Source organism: Hemibagrus wyckioides, linkage group LG01, assembly GCF_019097595.1.
Source record: "Hemibagrus wyckioides isolate EC202008001 linkage group LG01, SWU_Hwy_1.0, whole genome shotgun sequence".
Taxonomy (NCBI): Eukaryota; Metazoa; Chordata; class Actinopteri; order Siluriformes; family Bagridae; genus Hemibagrus; species Hemibagrus wyckioides.
The window spans coordinates 11261517-11281888 of record NC_080710.1 but is presented as its reverse complement, the minus strand read 5'-3'; the positions used below and the strand labels follow the sequence as shown (position 1 = coordinate 11281888).

The 20372-nt window shown below is 37.8% G+C and overlaps 1 protein-coding gene across 1 annotated transcript; it reads left to right on the top strand.

The window, feature by feature from the left end:
* The first annotated feature begins 4998 nt into the window (after nucleotides 1–4998).
* Nucleotides 4999–12305, top strand: sbk3 (SH3 domain binding kinase family, member 3). The gene is made up of 4 exons (XM_058375370.1): nucleotides 4999–5268; nucleotides 8607–8751; nucleotides 9547–9749; nucleotides 10257–12305. The coding sequence occupies exons 1-4, from the start codon at nucleotides 5263–5265 to the stop codon at nucleotides 11025–11027; spliced, it is 1125 nt and encodes a 374-aa protein (XP_058231353.1). The 5' UTR covers nucleotides 4999–5262; the 3' UTR covers nucleotides 11028–12305.
* Nucleotides 12306–20372: the final 8067 nt, after the last annotated feature.

Sequence of the window (20372 nt, the reverse complement as noted above, 5' to 3'; positions counted from 1 at the left end):
GGATTCTACGCCCTATATAGTGCACTATAAATCCATGAGAGAGGGATTTAGGCGGGATTCAGCCACGGTCTATTTCTCTAACCGCATGCTATCTTTCTAAATAGTATGCCAAAATATATATATTACGCCACGTTTAGGAGGGTACTGTTTATTATGTAGCTCGCCGTATTTTTGTGATAGTGTGACTTGACGGTAACTTTTTTTTTTTTTTTATTAAATGTGTCTCGTCTGTCCAAGATTCATAATTTAAAGACACTGTAACGTTACCATGCAAACGTTGACCCTGGTGTTGCTTGATACAAGGAGATGGCGGCACTTCCGCTTCCTGTTAGTGAAGCCCAGTAGACCCAGCCGCACCCCCTAGCACATAGAATGCACGTAGGTTCTCTGGTTTCCTCCCACCTCTCCAAACATGCTGGTAGGTGGACTGGCTACTCTAAAACCCCCAGATGGGAATTAGTGTATGAATTGAGTCATGTGATCATGTGCCATCACATCCATGGTGCTGGGATAGGCTCTGGATCCACTGCATTCCCTGAACAGAATGAAGTGGTGAATGAAATCTTGTATCTGGATCCTATCCAAAGGTTAGGATCCTTACATCCCCCACACAGGTCTTTAAATTCTTCTAAAACTAAAGGCGAATACAACTATACTCCAATTATAGCTCCCATGCCTTGGACTAGTGTTTTGTTCTTTCTAATTCCATGCACCTGATCCAACTCATCAGGTAAAGACATTTATCAAACCCTTCATAATCTAATCAAACAACTGAGACAAACTGCACTTAGGATAAATTAGGTGAATGAGCTCAACTTAACGATACAGGCCCAGATTTGGTCTTTAATTTACATTTATATCTATACTACCAGAAATAATCCCAGTTCAGTGGATCTCATGCAATACTGATTCAAGATTTTATAACATGTTATTATAATCCCACTTGTGGATATGGTGTTCTCAAAGCATGAAACTGAGAATCTGTGCTCTGTATAAACTTTTCAGGCTAGCAGACTGTCTGCTACCCTCGTAATGAAAGGTTAAAGGCACCTAAAAATAACCCCTCATAAGTAATCTTGACATGAACCGATACAATCTATTTCATTCACGCTTGTTAACTTCCAACAATCCTAGGGGCTGGAACTTAAACCTATTATCATGCAAGGTGTCTGAGCTATGAATATTTTACATAAACACCTTCTGTTATTTGCCTGTGCCCATGCACCATATGCTCAAGTGTCATCTGCTGCTATAACACACATCGTCCACTTAGAGGCAATGCCCTGCTTCATGTTAGGGGCCTGTTCAACATACTGTATAATGAACACACATATATAAGAAATGTTATTAGCAGTTCTATGCACTCATTCAAAATTTGCTATGTTATTTTAATGTTTTATATTCATCAAGCTAGAAAACGTAGCACAGCTATGAAACCAAATACGAATATATAATTCAGTAATAAACAGATAATGTTCACATGAGACAAACACAAATCAAGCAAGTGGCACAATACTCATATTTTGAATTCCTTTTTTTTTTTTTTAAGAAATCTTCCCAGAAAGGTTCACATGACATTATATGGACCTGAGGTGCATGTCAGTACAGGGATCCTGCATGAAGAGACTAAATGTGAAGATGTGAAGTTTAAGAGATAAAGAACATTCTCATTAACCTGAATATGACATATGAATTCACATCATTGTAAATTAACCCTCAACTACTCAGTCTTTTAAGTGAGATAAAAGTAAACTGCTCTCGATAAGTAGACGTCCTTGAATATTCAAGGGATATAAAGGATATGTATAATTGGAGCACTAAACGGACACAGATAGTAACACTCTTAATGTACATGATGGTTTAATTCTTGTATGGCTCTCGGGTCAAACCGACTCATTTATCATTCTTAATAAAAGCAGAAATATAGAACAAGTCATTTTTTCCACCTGAAACTAGGTAGCAAATTTTCTTTGAGGAACTAAGTACAAGAAAAAAATTTTTGGCACTCATCCTACACCAACTGCCCAACAAATCCCCCACCCACCCACACCTACACACACTTATACACACCTACACACACCTGCCTCCCTCAGAAGGTCCTCAGGTCAAGCTAATCTGAAAGTAATATTGGGTTGAAAAGAATACTACAGGTCAGGGGTTAATATGGAAATGTAACATGAATTCATCATGTTAAAGACACAAGGTAAGTCATTTGTTATCTGTTATATATCCAAATAAGAGAACAAGCCCTGAGCATCTGCAGCCATGGTGAGAGGTTCCTGATACACTCTACACATCCTCTGCTAGCACTTCCTGTGCCTAAAGTAAGTGTGACTCACTTTTTCGTTCGTGGAATATGTGTGTGTTCATCTTTTTAGGAATATTCCATGTCTAACAAAGACTTTTCAGCATTGTAGTCTGCAGCTGGTGGGGAAAAAAAGGAAAAAGCTTTGCCAGGATGGCATTACTACAAAGGACAATACCTACATGTGCCAATTGCAGCAGGTATATTTGTCCTGCACACACTATTAGATATTGTTCATCATGTGCTGTGTAGCCAGACCTGCACATTTAAAATGCTGTTTGTTTTTCCAGTACTCACATTCATTATTCTGGCTCATCTACTCTAGACATGAATGTACATATGGCTCTGTTTTATCCGATGTACTTTCAGATCCATGCAATTCAGTGTTGTGTAAGCAGAATTTAAAAAAGGAATAAAATAAACAATGCAAATTTAATTCGGTTTGTTTCATTTTTGTTCTTTATAGCTGACATTTGTTTTGGCATTGCCAATACTACTTTGAGTATAAAATGACAGTGATAGAAAAAAAATAAAGTCAAACACAATAGTTATGAATATTCATGAAAAGCTGGTTTCACTTCAGTTTAGAAGAAAAACATGCTAAATGCTGCAGATGTGTTGAATCAGATTTGTCCTTATTGTTGGTAAGTAAGTGAGTTATGTCATGTTTTTTATGTTCATGATGACCTGGTGAAGACGCAAAGGGTCATGCATTTGAAACCTATATTTTCTGCACATTCTTTAAATTGATCATAGCAAAGTTTTTCTGGATTTCTGCCCAGAAATGGATTCAAGCTGAAATATTGTGCACATTTCAACAATACAGAAACCACCTTTTAAAAACAAGTTCCATGTTGTTTCGCTGTGTGTTAAATGGTCAGAATATGCGCAGTGCATTGAGAAAGTCTGGGCCAGAATTGTGCAATTTTGCGATCACAGAAACGACTTAAAAGTTTCGAAACATCTGTAGATTTGAGCCAAAATGCATGAGCTAAAGCTCTCTTCCATTCATGTGAGTCGAAAATAAGTACATCTAGCATTGAAAGTAATTACATATGCATCTTCACTCATTAGTGAAGTCATTTAAAAGAAGAATCCTTTGCTTGTAATTTTACAAATTCAAGTAGTTTTCCATAAAAAAAAGCACAAAAATACACCAACTACCGCAAACTACATCAAGCACTTTTAGCCATAATAACAACAAAAAAAAAAAAATCAGTGAGTTTAAAAGATAGACGGAGAAGCAAAATAAATGTGTTTTGTAATTCCCATCCTGTGGAAAGGATATACAGTATATTCAATTCCACTATCAATGCAATTCCTAACACTTGTATATTTATGAGTATAAACTGTGGTGTACTTTTCACTGTGGGTATTTAGCACCGCTTGGAATAGTTCTCACATATGGCATTCACTCCCAAAATATTTCTATCAACATCATGTAACAATTGCTAATGACTCCTCGCATTACGATTTAGGGGATCAGCAGAAACACCGACGCTGCCATGGCCACATGATGAACAATGCGCCAGCTGGACAGAGTTGCATGGCCACGGTCGTGATAACAGGGACTGTTTGCCTTGTGTTACTTACAGTTGGCCAAGTTTGTACCATGGGAAATCCATTTGAGAAGGTGAAGGCAAAGAGATTGCGACAGGCAGTGTGAAAGCTGGCAGTCGCAAGAGAGGAGGGTTTGGCCCCAATCCAGGATATGGTTGTAACGAGACTTTCTCTGGAAGTTTCAGCTGTTCAGTTTGTCAATCAAAACGTTGACAGAATGTCCGTGTTCAGCGGAGTCGATACGGTTGATAGCTTTAGGTTGCAGTGGTAATCCTTATGCCAAGGAAAACATTAGTATGCCTTACGATGTTCTAAACCTGGGAGGGGGGAATATGCATCAAGTGGAATTGAGACAGGCTGGAAATGCAGGCATTGATGATCATACAGTTTACGATGTAACAGTTCTTCAGTTCTTGGAGATTCTCATCATCGAACACCAATTTGAATAATGCATGGAAAAATGAAGATCACTTTTTAGTTGCTGTCTAACATTTGCCACAGATTTTAACACAAGTACAAAATGAATTATATCATCTTGCATTTCCTTCCTCCTTTGCTTCATCTTGCAATTCTTGTATGTTAATATTCCTGAAAGCAATACAGTGATTGATTTTGTTTATGATGTATTATTGGGTCAATTCCAAATGTCACAGTGTAAGTCTTTTTTTTTTTAAATAGAAATTGTGCAAATTTTTTTTGCAAAATTTATTTGCAAAATAGTCTTTGTTGCTCAAGTCCTTGCATAGTGCATTCAAGTTAACTTTTTTTTTTATCATATTTTAAAAATGAAATCTCTAAAAAGTAGCAAGATTTCAATCATAGAAATTTGAGTGTAACACTAACACATACCCAATGAGCCTGAAGAGCAGTAGCCCAAAGCTAATTAAACACTCTTGGGGGAAACATCGTCTTATCTATTTCAGTCATGCTTAACCGGGAATGCTGCTGATTAGAACTCAAAGCCAAATCACTGTGAGGAATTCACTGACTAAGACTCAGAGGGTGACAGAGACAGGAGTGAGTGAGAGGGGGACATGAAAACGGTGGGGAAAACTTGAGAGTGGATTAGGAGAGTAAGAGGCAGCACGAGCGAATGGGAGAAGTATGGGAATGGGATGGGTAGGGACTAATGAGACAGACAGATCAACGAGCTAGAGAGCACACCAACCAGAGGCCTATAAAAACACACACACACACACACACCGCTGGATGCATGGTGCAACAGACTGGTAGAAGCCAGACGCTCAGACACAAAAGTTCACTGATAGCTGTACACTCACTGATCTCCAGTGTACTTGCATTTAAATGGTAGATAAGTGTGCCATCCTATACAAATGTACAGGACAGAGTGAAGACGTGTAAAGATTTTCTAAGAGACCTAATCTGGGTATTCAGTCATGTCTGTAAGTAGATTCTCTTTTGTAGTTTTGCAAGACTGAGACCTTTGTTTTTCAATGAATCTCCAAATTCATTCTTAACCCTTATTTGTTGTATATTTGTTTTAGACAGACTTGTAGGAAGGTAAATCTGCATTAAACATATTAAATGGCATGATCCATATTTAATACATTATCATTATAATGATTATGAATACTATTATTATTATTATTATTATTAGAAGTAGTAGTAGTAATAGTGATAGTAGTGGTAGTAAATGTAGTTGTTATAATAGTAGTTCTAAGAGTAGTCTTTTTGCAGATCTACTCACTATCATTATTATAATAATAATAATTATTATTAATAATAGTAGTAGTAGTAGTTACAGTATAATAGTAGTAGTAGTAGTAGTAGTAGTAATAGTGGAAGTAGGAGTAGTCATTTTGCAGACCTAGTCAGTACATGAATGAATGGATTGTTTCAAACTTGTTAACGATCTGTTAACGATCCTGTGAGATCATATACCTCATATAAAAAAAGCTGCTTAATAAAACACTATCATGTACAGTAGACTTGATGTGAGAGCGTGGCAAATGATATATTAATAAGTAAATGGCAGTGATTCTTGCCATACCAAAACATAGCAAAAGGTGTTACAAAAGCATCACAGTATCTATACCGGTGAGACTTGCTGTGGATTATGTTACAGGGACAAAATGTCGGCAGGGTCAGCAGCATGTGATGTTCTGACAGGTGCACTGGCTCCAAAGTGGATGTGACAAAATATAAAGGACAGGGACAATTTCTTGTTTTCTTCAGTTTCTTGAATTCTTGAATCTCTAGTGCAATAATGTTTACTTTTAACCACATTTATACTGGAATCAGAAACTTTTCAGGGCATCCGAATGTTTAATGAGAATTTTCGATAATCTATACTGGTAAAGCAAATCATAATCATAATGAATAACTTGTCTTAAACCCTGCTGAGCATACATTTCCCTCACTGAAAAGAAAACAGATGGTAAAATGTTGCTAGGAAAAGCAGGAACCAAAAATGGTTACGTTACAGACCTTGCAGAGGATCAGCAATGAAGATACTGATGTCTACAGACATCGTCCACTTGATCATTTTATCATTTAAAATGTACCAATGTATGATTTTTTGTCTCATTTATAATAGTTCACTACTGTATCCTTGGTTTTCATAGTTAATCCAAACTAGTTCAGATGCTCCATAAAGATACTAAAGGTATTTTGCTTCTCACTGATTTGATGACTCCTCACCAATTTTCATCGCTTAAGTTTAATTCTTTCGCCATTTCTTAGGGAGAGTAAATGGATAATGGATAATCTATAATCTTTCTCTAACCTATAAAGCAAAACCATGAAGTACTTAGATAGGCAGATATATAAGTGATATAAATATAACATTCCTGTAAAAGTAAGAAAAATGATAAAAGATAGTTAAATGCTAAAGATAAAACGTTTTACCAGTTACTAATATTTTGTTTTGTTCATTTGTTTAATCATGGATGGAAACTTGGATGGATGAATGTTTAATGGTGAAGTATTCCAGATCTTCGGCATAAAATAAGGCTACTTCATCACTCTTTTTTAGTTTGGTAGGAAGAACATGGAGAAGATAATCTAGAGTCAGGATCTGGAATACAATTGATCAGACATTCAGATATATGACATATATGAGGTTTTGACATTGAAAGACTTCAAAACTAGTAATAACATTCTAAAAGAAACAGGTGGAAAAACAAAAAAAATTGGTCTAATATGATCTCACAGATCAGCAGATCATTTTCTTAGCATCTTGTGACCGGAGGTAGAGTTGGTTAGAGTAGGTTGTACATTTTATTAAGTTTTATTAACGTGTAGTTTAAAATCAGCATCCAGAAGATTTGTCACTTCAGTTTTTTAGAGCCAAATTTCTGTTTAAGGTACATAATATAAAGCTCACAATTTTACCTTGAATGAGTTTTAAAGGTATGCTACATTCACGTTTCCAAGTGAACGAACCATACAACAAGTACAAACAGTTCGATCTCACTGACGAGTGATAGTACCCTCTTCTGAGAGTATAACTATTCATTTTTATGTCAATTTTTCTGGGATGGGGTGGGTTTAGATGAAGCTGTGGTGTTCTAAATTAACGTTTTTAATTTGTGTGAGCTTTATATGTTAAGGATGTCTGCATTTACATGTCTATGTTTGAGCCGTGAAGGTAGTGAAAAGGCACTAACATGGCTTGCTAAATATACACCAAGCTTCTGACCCTCCAATAAAACTTAAAACTGCGTATGAAGATATAATCGTAAAGACGCAGCCATATCAAATTTACTAGAAGGAAGTTAGTGATCTAGAATTAGCTCATTATTAATAATTAGAATGATCTGCAGCAAAATGACTCTAACAGATTATACCATGCCTTACTAAATATTCAGATGGCTGTATGATTCCAAAGACTTCCTAAAAAAAACATGATTAAGACACATCACTAGAGTCATAATTAGGGCATATCCATATCAAGTATACTAGAAGATTAGTGACCTAGATTCAGCTTATGAATGAAAAAGGAAAAAAAAAATCTTGATCAGTGACCGTTTGTGAAGTTTGACCAGGTCAAGCTGGTGTTCAACCTTATTTTAGATCTGAGATCCAGCTTGCATGGAAAATGCACTGAGAGTTGCAGGGATGTACATCTGGGTTTGGCAGTGCATCAAAGCCTACTTCTAGAGACCCTATCAGCAAAGAAAAAACAGCTTGCATCGCCCACTTCACACAGCCTAGCAACACTAAACACACAACGCATATGCAGTACACACTTCAGTCTCCCGTAACGCGCGTTCAAGCTCGCTAATAACGAAATACCAGTTAAAGCCAGCCAATTAGATGGTATACTACTTGTGTGTGGTCTTTGGGGAGCAATGCAGCTGCATAGAGTTATTGCACACTGTAAAGGATATGCCGGCATGGCAAAGATTCTTAAATGAACGGTTATCAGCACATATGTATATACACAAAAGACTTAGAAAAGGTCAGCGATAAATATAGTTGGGGTTCGGACAATGTTTTGTCGGGGTTTAGATTATGTTACATGAAGATTAGAAGAAATACTTTGGGTGACTATTTTGAGCAGCTGTAAGCATTAATAGGCTACTGCTATTGTGTTCCATGTTCCCCGGCTGATTGATGTTAGATCATAGCAAGACAGTTTACTGACTGACAGGTGGGAAAGCCCATACGGACCTACGCCCTTATAAACTGTAGGTTTTTCCCCCCACATTGTCGTTTATCGGACCAACGCCTTCCGAGAACTGACACAGAATATGTGGTGTGTTATCTTTGTTCTCAGGACGCCGCACGGGATCTGGACGAGCTGTGCTATCTCACAGCTCAGTGTATGACGTCCATGGTGACTGCAGAGCATTTTCGAGTAATCAAGAAGCTCGGAGAGGGGTCATACGGTAAAGTCATGCTGGCTGTGCACAAAAAGAGAGGTTGGTGATACAAGGGAAAACACACCACACTTTAATCCATTAGGCCATAGGTATTCAAGTCAAATTTGGAAAGGTCCTGTTACATACAATTCCTCGCTTAGAAAGGTTCAAACACCTTAATGGTCAAACAAAAAACAACAACTTTTAACCTTTATAATCCTGCACCCAGTCAAAAGTGGTTATTTTGTTTGGTTGTGGTGCTTCACCTTAGTTTTGACTAACACCACAGACACAACAGATCAGACTAATGAACAAAGAGAATAAACATATACTCCTCTGTCCAGTCTGTTCACATCATCAAACGAGACGGCAAACAAAATGAAGAATCCATAAACGTCTGTAAAATTTCCCCTATAATGGCTTTAGCTGTAGCTAATCTCTGGCCTAATGAACTTCCTTCAGCTAAAAGTTTATATATAAATTCATGTAAACCCCACCAGAGGATCATACTGTGTTTATTGTCTCTATCACAATCAAGGATACTAATAAGAATATTAATAATAAAAATAAAAATCTATTCTATTCTATTCTTTAGAACAGCTTCCAACCTTTTTAGCATCTGTCCTGCTGGATCCAGCTGTTGAATATTCTCAGTTTTAATACTGCATATCTGATTATTTGGTCAGTTTCTGTCTATCTGGAAAGTCTGGAGACTGAGAGGGTCATGCTGTGATTTATTCTTTTTTTTGCCTGATGTTTTCTTTTGTTGTCAATTTTAAATGGACAGTAAGGAACGACTATTTTATAAATCAAAGTAGAATTCATGGGATAATCTTTAGCCTCCTTGATCTCCAGGCACTCCTATGGCACTGAAGTTCTTCCCTCGCTGCTCTACGACTCTCCACACCTTCCTACGTGAATACAACCTCTCCCTCTCGTTCTGCACTCATCCCTCTCTCACACGTGCTCTTGGAATCTTTTTCTCTACACCATCCCACTATATCTTCGCCCAGCAGGCTGCTCTGTATGGAGATCTCTACGATGTCATTGTGTCCGATGTGAGTTAAATGGAGTCTATTTATTCCTATTTAAAAAAAAGAAAAGAAATGAAAAAAAAAAAAAACGTGAAAGCTAGTTGTGTGTGATTTACTCTGCTCAGGCTTATGTTGCATTTTAGTTTTGCTTATTAGCAGATTCTCTTCAAGGATACTGTAACACTGTGGAGATGATTAAATATCCTGATGTGGGATATACCACATCTAAGATATCAGACGTAAAGTTTGACATTAGACACATGTACTGATGTAATTACATGAAGATTAATAGCAGCGCTGAAAGGTTTCTTCAGGGAAGTGGGTGGCCAGGACACGCGCAGGCATATACATATACTGTACATGTGTTCTTACTCCGCAGTGAAAACACCTGGTCCTGTCATCAACCCAGTGCTAGCTAAGGACACAGTAGTTCCAAGCAGAGGCCGCTGAGAATATTAAATTTCCAGGATCTTCAATTTTTAAAATCTGTTCCACTCATTTTATGCTTTATTTTTTTCTCTCTCTGTCTAGGTGGGGGTGAGCGAAGTACAGGCTCAGAGTGTGATGTCCCAATTAAGTGGTGCTGTGTCTTACTTACACTCCCTGGGATTTGTGCACCGTGACATAAAACCAGAAAATGTCTTCCTGTGTGCCCCAAACTGTCGCTGGGTCAAACTAGGTGACTTCGGTCTCGTACGCCCTCACGGCACCCAAATACGTGCTGTCTGGTACGAATCCCCCTTCTGTGTCCCAGAGGTCGAACAGGCCAAGCAGAAGAAGAAAGCAAGTAGGAAAGAAGGAAACCAACAGACACAGGAGGAAAAAGATATCTGGATGCTAGTGGAGCCCAGTTTGGATAGCTGGGCTCTGGGGATCCTCACATACTGCCTGCTAACCAGTTGTTTCCCGTGGGAAGAGAGCACATCGGATGACCCAGGTTACCACCAATTCTGTATCTGGTTCAATGACGTTAAAGAAAAGGAGGACAGGGACATGGGACGAAACAGGCAAATGGACAGAGGAAAGAACATCGGAGAGGAGGACACAGCGGTACCTGTGCCTTCTCACTTTGAATCTTTAAGCACTTTAGCTCTCACTTTGCTCAGGAGACTCCTGCACCCACTGCCCAAGTACCGCGCCATGCCTGATGAGGTCCTCTCCTACCTCGGGGGACCCTGGCTTCTGAAAACAGAGAAAGAAGAGAAGATGAGACAGGAGGAGGCACAGGAGGAAGCCAGAAAGATATTAGGAGGAGGAGCAATGGAGAAAGACATAGAGAGGGAAAGAAAAAGGGAGAGATAAAAAGAGGAAAGCTGCTACCTAAAACTGTATTTTATACTGAAAAGTGTTCGTATTTTGGAATATAGTGTATAAAGTGACGTCCTCATACTGTGTAGTGACTGTTATGTATAAGCTGACATTAATATACATATCATTTATAATATGAATCAGATGCTTTCTGGAAATGCACTCTGCCGAGTTGCCGTAGCAACTATTCAACTAATTATACTGATTTTATGTAGTAACTATTTTATGTATAATTTTACAAATTAATATAGCCCTAGGAGGACATGGTAGCTTACTAGCTAGCATGACTGCCTCACACCTCCAGGGTTTGTGTCCTGCCTCTGCCCTGTGTACGTGGAGTTTGTTCTCCCTGTGCATCAGGGAATTCCTCCTGATACTCTGGTTTCCTCTTATAGTCCAAAGACTTGCTTTGTAGATGGACTAGCAACTCTACATGCACAACTCTGGTGCTTGTGTTTGTATGATTGTGCCAACGATTGGTTGGCACTCTGTCTAAAGTGTCCCTTGCCTTGTGCCCCGAGCTGCCTCGAATAGGCTCCTTGCATCACTGTGCTACAAAAAATAGATTGGAATATGGCCTAAGCAAATACCGTGGGTCAAATTAACGTAGGTAATCCATTTCTTTAAACATCAACACACAAGCAGAACAGATGAAAAAGATTTTTTGCATGACTATATGTTGACTTTTGGATGTTATATGAAGTTTAAAAGATATGTAACCTCATGCATGTTGAGATTCCTCAAGCTTGATTAGGTGCAACTATAATCTTGCAAAGGAAGGGACAGATACACCAACTTTCAAGCACAGCAGATAAACAATAAAAAATATGACTATGGCAGGAAACATACTTGGGAGTCTTGAGCTACTGGTGTTAATAGTGAGGAATTTACAAGCTTGTTTAACATGCAAACTGACTCTAATAGGGTTCATACTATAGACACCTGAGAGCTGAGTGCAGCTAAGTTAGAATCACTGGCACAATAAAAGACTATTTTTAAACATGGGACTTTTCAGATAACTGAGAATTTTGAAATGACTACATCTTTTTTTTATATTAGAGATTTATTTAACCTTACTTTTAAACAATGTGCAATATTTTCCTGAACATGTGCAAAATGTTTTACACAAAGCTGTATAAAAAAACTGTTTAAATTCTGTATATAACTGTGAGTTTGTTATTAAATGTTTGCTGTATGGAGTGCAACTTCATGTATGTCTGTAACGTCTGATGTGAAATATTCTAATAAAAGTTGTTTTTTTTTTTCTTATTTGGGATTGTCTGATATGGTTCAACACTGTGAATTCTAACCTATTAAAAAAAAATAGGCCAAGAAGACATGAAAGACAAAACCTGTCTGGGACAATGTGTTACAAAATGATACTAAACACAGATACGCAGCCAGGGGATCGGATTAATGTTGCTCAGGGATTTAGTGGCTCATTTCAGACATGTGAAACCATGTCCAATTTCCCAATTCCTGGCCTCAATCCATCAAGCTACAAGTCACATCCTGTCATTTCCCTTAAAGCTGCTGACTCCTTTATGCAATTCTGGTTTTCTTTTTTCATTAAGTCATTTTAAAATGCTGTATTTCCTTTTCAATACATTTCTTGATTCTGTACCATTTCTGACCTGAACTCTTTTGGCACTCTCTCTCCATCAGTGCTAAAGTTGAACGTAGGAACTCTGCGAGCCTCAGTGGAGTCGCCGCTTCTAGAAATAGTAACAGAACCATCTAACACTGTCGAACACATCAGCACCTCATACTGTCCTGCCCTGCACTCCTTCACAGTGCCTCAACTCCCTGCTTTTCCTTCTCCCTCCCTCCGACATTCTCTCACACACTCATTTATTCACTTTGCTCACAGGGAACACTGTCAGCTCAGTCCAGTCCAGAGCAGATCACAAATCTCTCTCTCTCTCTCTCTCTCTCTAATGCTCTAATCTTATTCAATTAAAAACAATTACACACAATAAATTACACAGCATAAATTATATTAAATTAAAGATGGAAACACTGCATAAATTACATAATTATTATTATTTTTATTTAATTTTTTTTTTACAGAAAAACAGCTCAGTATATTAAGCATGTAATAAAACAGTTATAGGGAAATAATCAGTGACAGAGAAGTGTGGGTTAACATGACCAGCAATAACAGCAATATATGTGTATGTGTTTAATACAGAGGGAAGAAAAATAAACAAAAAATGTCCTCCAGATGCAGATCCAGTTCCCTTATACATTCACCACAGTGGGTAAGACCAAGGAATATATAAAAATATATATATTAATATTAAATATATTAAATTGTGTTTTCATGAACACTATGTTTGTTGTTAGTTCTTGAGCAGGTATATTTAAGATATAATATATTTAAGATGAACTACTACTTTGGTCCCAGAAACACTGGAGCATAGTGAAAAAAAAACAGAGGTAGAAATGCCAGCTCTGTCATCATGGTCTGTGAATTCAGGCTCTGGCCGTTCCTCAAGCTCAGCTAGAGATGTGTGCAAGACTTTTTTGTTTTGTAATTTCTTACTCATGCAGTGTTTTCTAATAATTTTATTAGTTCTATTTCCCATAATCTAATTAAAGTAGTCATTTAAACCATGTAGCCCGTTACTAAGAATGCTGTAAACACACCACACACACACACACACACACACACACACAAACACAAACACACAAGGACAGTAGAACGGACATAAAAAGTAGAGAGAGAGAGAGAGAGATTCTGAACATATTTGTATTTGCATACATTTAGGACACAAGATATTTTTCCTTTTTTAATGCATGCTCTAATACATTGTATTATTGTTAATTATTATATTGATATCACATCTAAAAGGTACATCCTTTGTTGAGGAACTGAGTGCTATGTGTGTGTCACAGGTTTTCTTGAACTGTGTTAAAAAACTTAACAGGCCCTAAAGCTGACTTGCGTATGATATCAGGTTGCTTTACATCTGCATGAGGTTAGATTCTCCTCAGTTAGACTGACTGACTTTTGGCTTAACACTGCACTGGACACAGACCCCAATACAGACATGATGGATGTCCAGCAGACCTTCCAAACATTATACAGAAAAAAAACTTATACTCAGCTTCATGCCAGGACTCAGCATGTGGTACAAATAGTGCCCAGAGTCAACAGAAGGATCGAGTGACAGACAAATGAAGAAAAAGATATGGCTGATGATACCAAGAGGTAGCCTGAGGATGACCGACTGACTGAAGATGTGATGTGATAAGCAGAATGTGCAGGTCTTAGCACAAATCATGGTTGAATGCTCTTTCATTTAAACTTAGACACACAGGATGAACATTTTAATAGCCTATTAATAATATTCAAATGAAACATTATGCAATGTCAGCAATGTCAGTGATGCATGCAAAATGCCTTGCAATGTTTACTGGGTTCAAACAAGCATATTAATACCATGTAGTTAATCATCTAAGCCAAGGTTTATTAATCAGTATTGCTCAGGAGTGGACAAAGCACTGAGAAATGCTACTTAATTAAAGGTAATGTGTGAAAATCTTTGTTAAAAGTGGAAGCATTCTGCCAAAAAAATGCACTTTAAATGTTCTCAAATAATTAAAAGTAAATGTTTCAACTGATGACATTACATTATTTTTTTATTATTTATGCAAAATCATTTAACCTCGTTTTGCCTGAGAATTTCATTCGCTCTCTTTATCATAGACATGACTAACACTTCATAGCTTGCAAATAAATTAATCAAAAGTAAAATAGCATGTAAATAATTAGCTTAAACATTAGCCAGAATTTAACTTGATGCATAGCCAATATGTTTTTGCTACCGGAATCAGACCTGGTCTAACCTGACTTTAGCAAAAAAGTGAGCTAATGTAGGTGAATTTTGACAGTTAAGGATTCACTGAAACAGTGTTTATTTTGTCACATATACATTACAGCACATTGAAATCCTTTTCTTCACATATCCCAGCTTGTTAGGAAGCTGAGGTCAGAGCACAGGGTCAGCCATGATACAGCACCACTGGAGCACAGAGGGTTAAGAGCCTTGCTCAAGGGCAGGACAGGGGCAGATTAGCAGTGCTGGGGTTTGAACTCCTGACTTTCTGCTCAGTAAACCAGAGCCTTAACCGTCAAGCTGCTTAACATCAGCAAATTAGCAAAACATACCACAACATGCTTTTTAAAACTTCTTGGGATGCAAAAAAGGCATCAGGTCCTTGGTTACACCTGCAAATTATATAATTTACTTTAAATTAGGGTGAAGTAGAAACAAAATATAGCATGAACTATACAACTACACAATACACCACAGCTGACATGGTGCTTTCTACGTACAGTTATTGACAAGAATGGAGAAACAGAGAGCTTTTTTGTAATGCATATCAACTAAAAATGCACAATTTAAACATGACATGTATCTAAAGAACTACTGAGAAACCCACTTGTAGTGTTAGTGTTGAGCAGTGTAGCACTTTAAGGAGCGAGAGTTTGTCTCTGGCGGTCCACTGATTTGAACACACAGCTGCATGCTCACTGGACTCTGAACACTTTGACCACTGAACCTTCACTGGCCCTAAACTATAAATTGAATATTCAGGTGCTAAAGCTTTTGGCAACTCACTGTGCTCCTTTTGCTACTGTCAGAAGCTGATAATCTCGCCAGGGAAGATCAAGAAGTATTTTCATTACTGGAATTCAGACCTCGGTAAGTGATTATTGAGGACATCTAATGATCTAAGGATGGCACCTGTTATACATCAAATTAACACAGGATAAATGTCATTTGAATTGGTTATATTTAACTTTCAGCTTATTAAACATGCAGCAGTTAATATAGACTTAATGCAACCTTTAGCTTGGGCTAATTGGTTGATCGTTCAATACCTTAAACTTACATTCCTCACTCAATCACACATTTTCCTATATTTATTTAAATGAGAATCACATACAGCAGCTATCTCATTTTTGTCCTTCTCCATCCTTTTACTCTGAACATCTGGTGAAAAAAACAAGCGCATCTCTCATTAAAGTTTCCAGAAAATGTATCATATCTTTACCCCCCTCATAGATGCCATGGATTTGAATAGTATTTTGGAGAGAGCGGCCCCTTGGTCAGTAAGCTCAACTTCCATGTCTGCTTGGTGGTACTTAGTTCATGTTTCAATCCACCCTCCTGCTTCTTGTGATCTCTTGTTCATGCCTAATGTCAGGACATTGCTGTAAGAACAACTACTTGATTGGTTGCAGAATAACCTGAAGTAGTTTCAGATAGTTTTCACTTGTAGATGATTATTTAAAAAGACGCCATTTTACTCATTGTCTTTTTAGAGGGTGTTTCCCTGAACTGGTGGAGAAAATAAAAATGAATCTTCCATGTCGACACACTGGAAGTCCCCTCGTAATGTTTGTTAATTGTTTTCACCTGTTACATGTTACCCCTGACTTGTTTCTCTATTTATATCTCCAGTGTTGGCAGAGTATTGCATCAGTTACACTGAGATCCTGACATATACTCATGTTCATCCTTTGTCTGGTTTTGCCCTCTTCCTGCTTGTGTAGTTCTTGATTATGAATAAACATACATTATGAATAAACATAAAGATGCTATGATTTGAGGTCTGTCTAGTGTGCTGTTGGATTAACCATATAAAAGATGTTTATAAAATGTACTCACTTCCTCACACAGACATGTTACAGATGCAAATAAACAATTTGCTGAAATTAATAATGTCGGTGAATAAAAAGGACAATGTCTTCTGTGGACTAGAGACAAGGTGGATGCCTAAGAATACAATATATGAGTGTGAATGCATGCAATTAAAAAAAAAAAGGTGTATGTTTTGCAGTTATTCCACAAATCATGGCCAGAATTTACAGGCAGATAAAGCTATGTACACTACATGGCCAAAAATATGTGAACACCTGACCATCACACCCATATGTGGCTCTTCCCCAAATGACTGCCACAAATCTGAAAGTACACAATTGTATAGAATGTCTTTGGATGTTTTTGGTCTTTGTATATGGTAGCATTAGAGTTTCCCTTTACTGGAACCAAGAAACCCAAACATAACCCCTGATCACAAAACAAGGTGACTGACCTACACAGAACCCCGACCTCAACCCCACAGAACACCTTTGGGATGAACTGGAATGCTGACTGTGCTCCAGTGCCTGACCTCACTAATGGTCTTGTGGATGAATGCTCAAATCCCTGCAGCCACATTCCATAATCTAGTGGAAAGCCTTCCCAGAAAAGTGGAGCTCATAATAACAGTAAAGGGGAGACTAAATGTGGAACGGGCACAATAAGGTGTCTATTTACTTTTGGTCATAATCCATAACAGGCAAACTGAACCAGAAGACTTGGGAAGTGAGGAAACTGGGAAGTACTAAAGAATAGTAAGAGTACTAGGTAACAAGTTTACTCTTCAGTTGTTGCTTGCTCATTATGACTAATCAGTCTCTCACTTACTAGCAATTCTACGTACAACTCATGTTGTAACTAATTGTGTAACTCCGACCTTTAGAAAAAGCCTCATTCAAGAGTTCTTGAAAGAGCTAAGGCTTTTGTCTTCCTTAAAAAGTTCTATTGTTTGTAACCCTCTCTGGTAAGGAAGCACACTGTTGTAAGGTACTATGTGGAACCCCCTAAGGGTTCCCCTACAGGGACACTATTTAAATGTTATTTTTTTAGCTACTGTTATTCTCCCTGAGGATATTCATAGCTACTAGTTACAATGGTCAATACTTGGTCCATTGCTGGTTAAAGCCAACAGTGTTTCTATATTCAAGTAATAGAGACACACCAAGACGAATTACAAGGGGTGGAGCAAACAATATATGAGAAATAAAGGGAGCAGGTAGAGTGGAAAAACTGGGGAGACCAGAGATCGAGCCTCTGTTACAATACTAAAGGAAACTGGAAATAAATTTAGATGTAATATACAGTTAATTACTAAAGCTAGTTTATTTAAAGCCTAACACCCAAAGTACTTTCTCTAAAATTTTCTCTTGCTACAGAGATGATCGAAGTCACATGCTCTTGTACTTTATGTGAATTATTTTTTAATATTATCCTAAATTCATCTTCTTCAACTTGGAGCAGTGTATTATTTATAATAGTATTGTGGCATATACATGTAGCACTCCTAAACACTAGCACTTACACCATATTTTATTTTTAAATCTTATGGTGTCTCTGAGTGAGTATACACTCCACCATCCAATTTAATAGGAACAGATGTGATATATTTTGAATATATCTTGGCACACTCTGTGTTGATTTCATGATTTCTTTTTTATTTGGCCTTATCTTATGACCACAATATCATTTGTTTAAGACCAAGGAATCTGATTGAATAAACAATTTGTAGAGCACAGACGCTCCGTTGTCAGCCCACCTGTAGACATATCTGCCACCACCTCTGTTGATACCTTTGATGTCCTTCGTTAATGCCTTTTGTTACCCATGGACAATGCCGTTTTGTTGTTAGCCCACCTGTAGTGACCTCTGCAACCATTTCTGTTGACACCTTTGATGCCAATTGTTGAACTCCTTTCATTACCATGGATAATGCACATACAGCAGATAATGACACACTCATTATCTCCAGCAAACTCCAAATCTGTTTGCTTTTTTGCCACTATACTTCCCTGATATATTGACTTGGATAGGCAGACAGCGCGGACTGGACTTCTTCTCAAAATTGAACCCAAAAGAAAATTCCATCAACATGATAACCTGCACATTTATGCAGGCTGATTGAAACTGGAAAACTGAAGATTAGAACAAAAATCACCTGGTCCTTTTTCAGTCTTCAGCTGTCTAAATTGGGTGAGCTTGTGCACATAATAGCCCCAGATTCTGACAGAATTTGAACCTGATGTGGTCTATTGCTGTTGTAGCTCAACCACCTTAAGGTTTGATGTGTTGTATGTTCTGAGATGCTTTTCTGCTCAGCACGGTTGTAATTAGTGCTTATTTGAGTTACTGTAAACTTCCTGTCAGCTCAGACCTGTCTCATCAACAAGGTGTTTCAGACTGCAGAGGCTCCTTTCAAAGGCTCAGGGGCTTTAGTAGTGGTTTTGTCTGAAAATCTCAGATCAGCAGTTTCTGAGATACTTAAATCAGCTCATTTCACACCAAAATCCATGCACAGGTAAAGTCACACAGATCACACTTTCCCCCATTCTGGTGTTTGATGTGAATATTATCTGAAGCTCTTGACTTTGTACACAATTTTATTTATTGCATCTGCTACATGAATACAGGATAACTGCATGAATGAGCAGGTGTAATAATACACCTAATATTTCCCTTTGGGATGAATAAAGTATCTATCTATCTATCTATCTATCTATCTATCTATCTATCTATCTATCTATCTATCTATCTATCTATCTATCTATCTATCTATCTATCTATCTATCTATCTATCTATCTATCTATCTATCTATCTATCTATCTAATAAAGTGGACAGTGAGTGCATATGTGTGTCTGCTCTTTCTAAAACATTATCACACTAGTCAGTTTTGTGGCATTTTAATTTTAGCACTAATATTTAAAATCCACTCCATTAATAGCACTATGCTAGGTCCACTTCTGCCCCTCTTGTCAGCTCCTTTGGGTAAAATTGTCATCAGCTCTGTTGAATGCAGCATTTACAAGAACTGTCAGCAGGAAAATGTTTCTGGTAAAGAGAGGTGAGCTATATGCTCCTCTGGGGCTTGAGAAGCAGTTTCATATGTGGTGGGAAATAAATATGGCTGACACCAATAAACAACACTGGAGATGATCCAGTGTTTACAGCCTGGCATGTAGACACAGCCTGGCCCTTGTGTGTGCTTTGTCAAGCCCCTGACACCACACCATTCCTGCAATACACTTGTAGTGCAAAAAAAAGACAAGGCAGCTCGTTCATGTCACGCTGTGTTACTGGTTCATGCTAGGTACCGCTGAATCCATCCGTCAACGTGTTGTCGGCTCTCCTGTCCGCCGCTTGCTCTTCTGGTGCTGCTCTGTGCAGTATTATGTCGCATGCATGGTGAGGGTCTGGTTTAATAAATGGAGCTGTGGAAAGAACAAGCAAAATGATCCTTACACTTATGTGTTTTGTATTGATCAGGTTTCAATTCTAAATAGAGTCGCTGAATGAATCCAGAGATAGGAAGAGTCCACTTAAAATCCCTTTCTTATAATCTACCTGAGACTGACAAGAAGTAGACATTGTTGAGAAAGCCAACTGAGTAAAGTGGCCTGCTTTGGAGAAACGATCTCAGCTTACTCATTTTCATTCCTGCAGAAAAATCCAACTTAGACTGTGCTGAT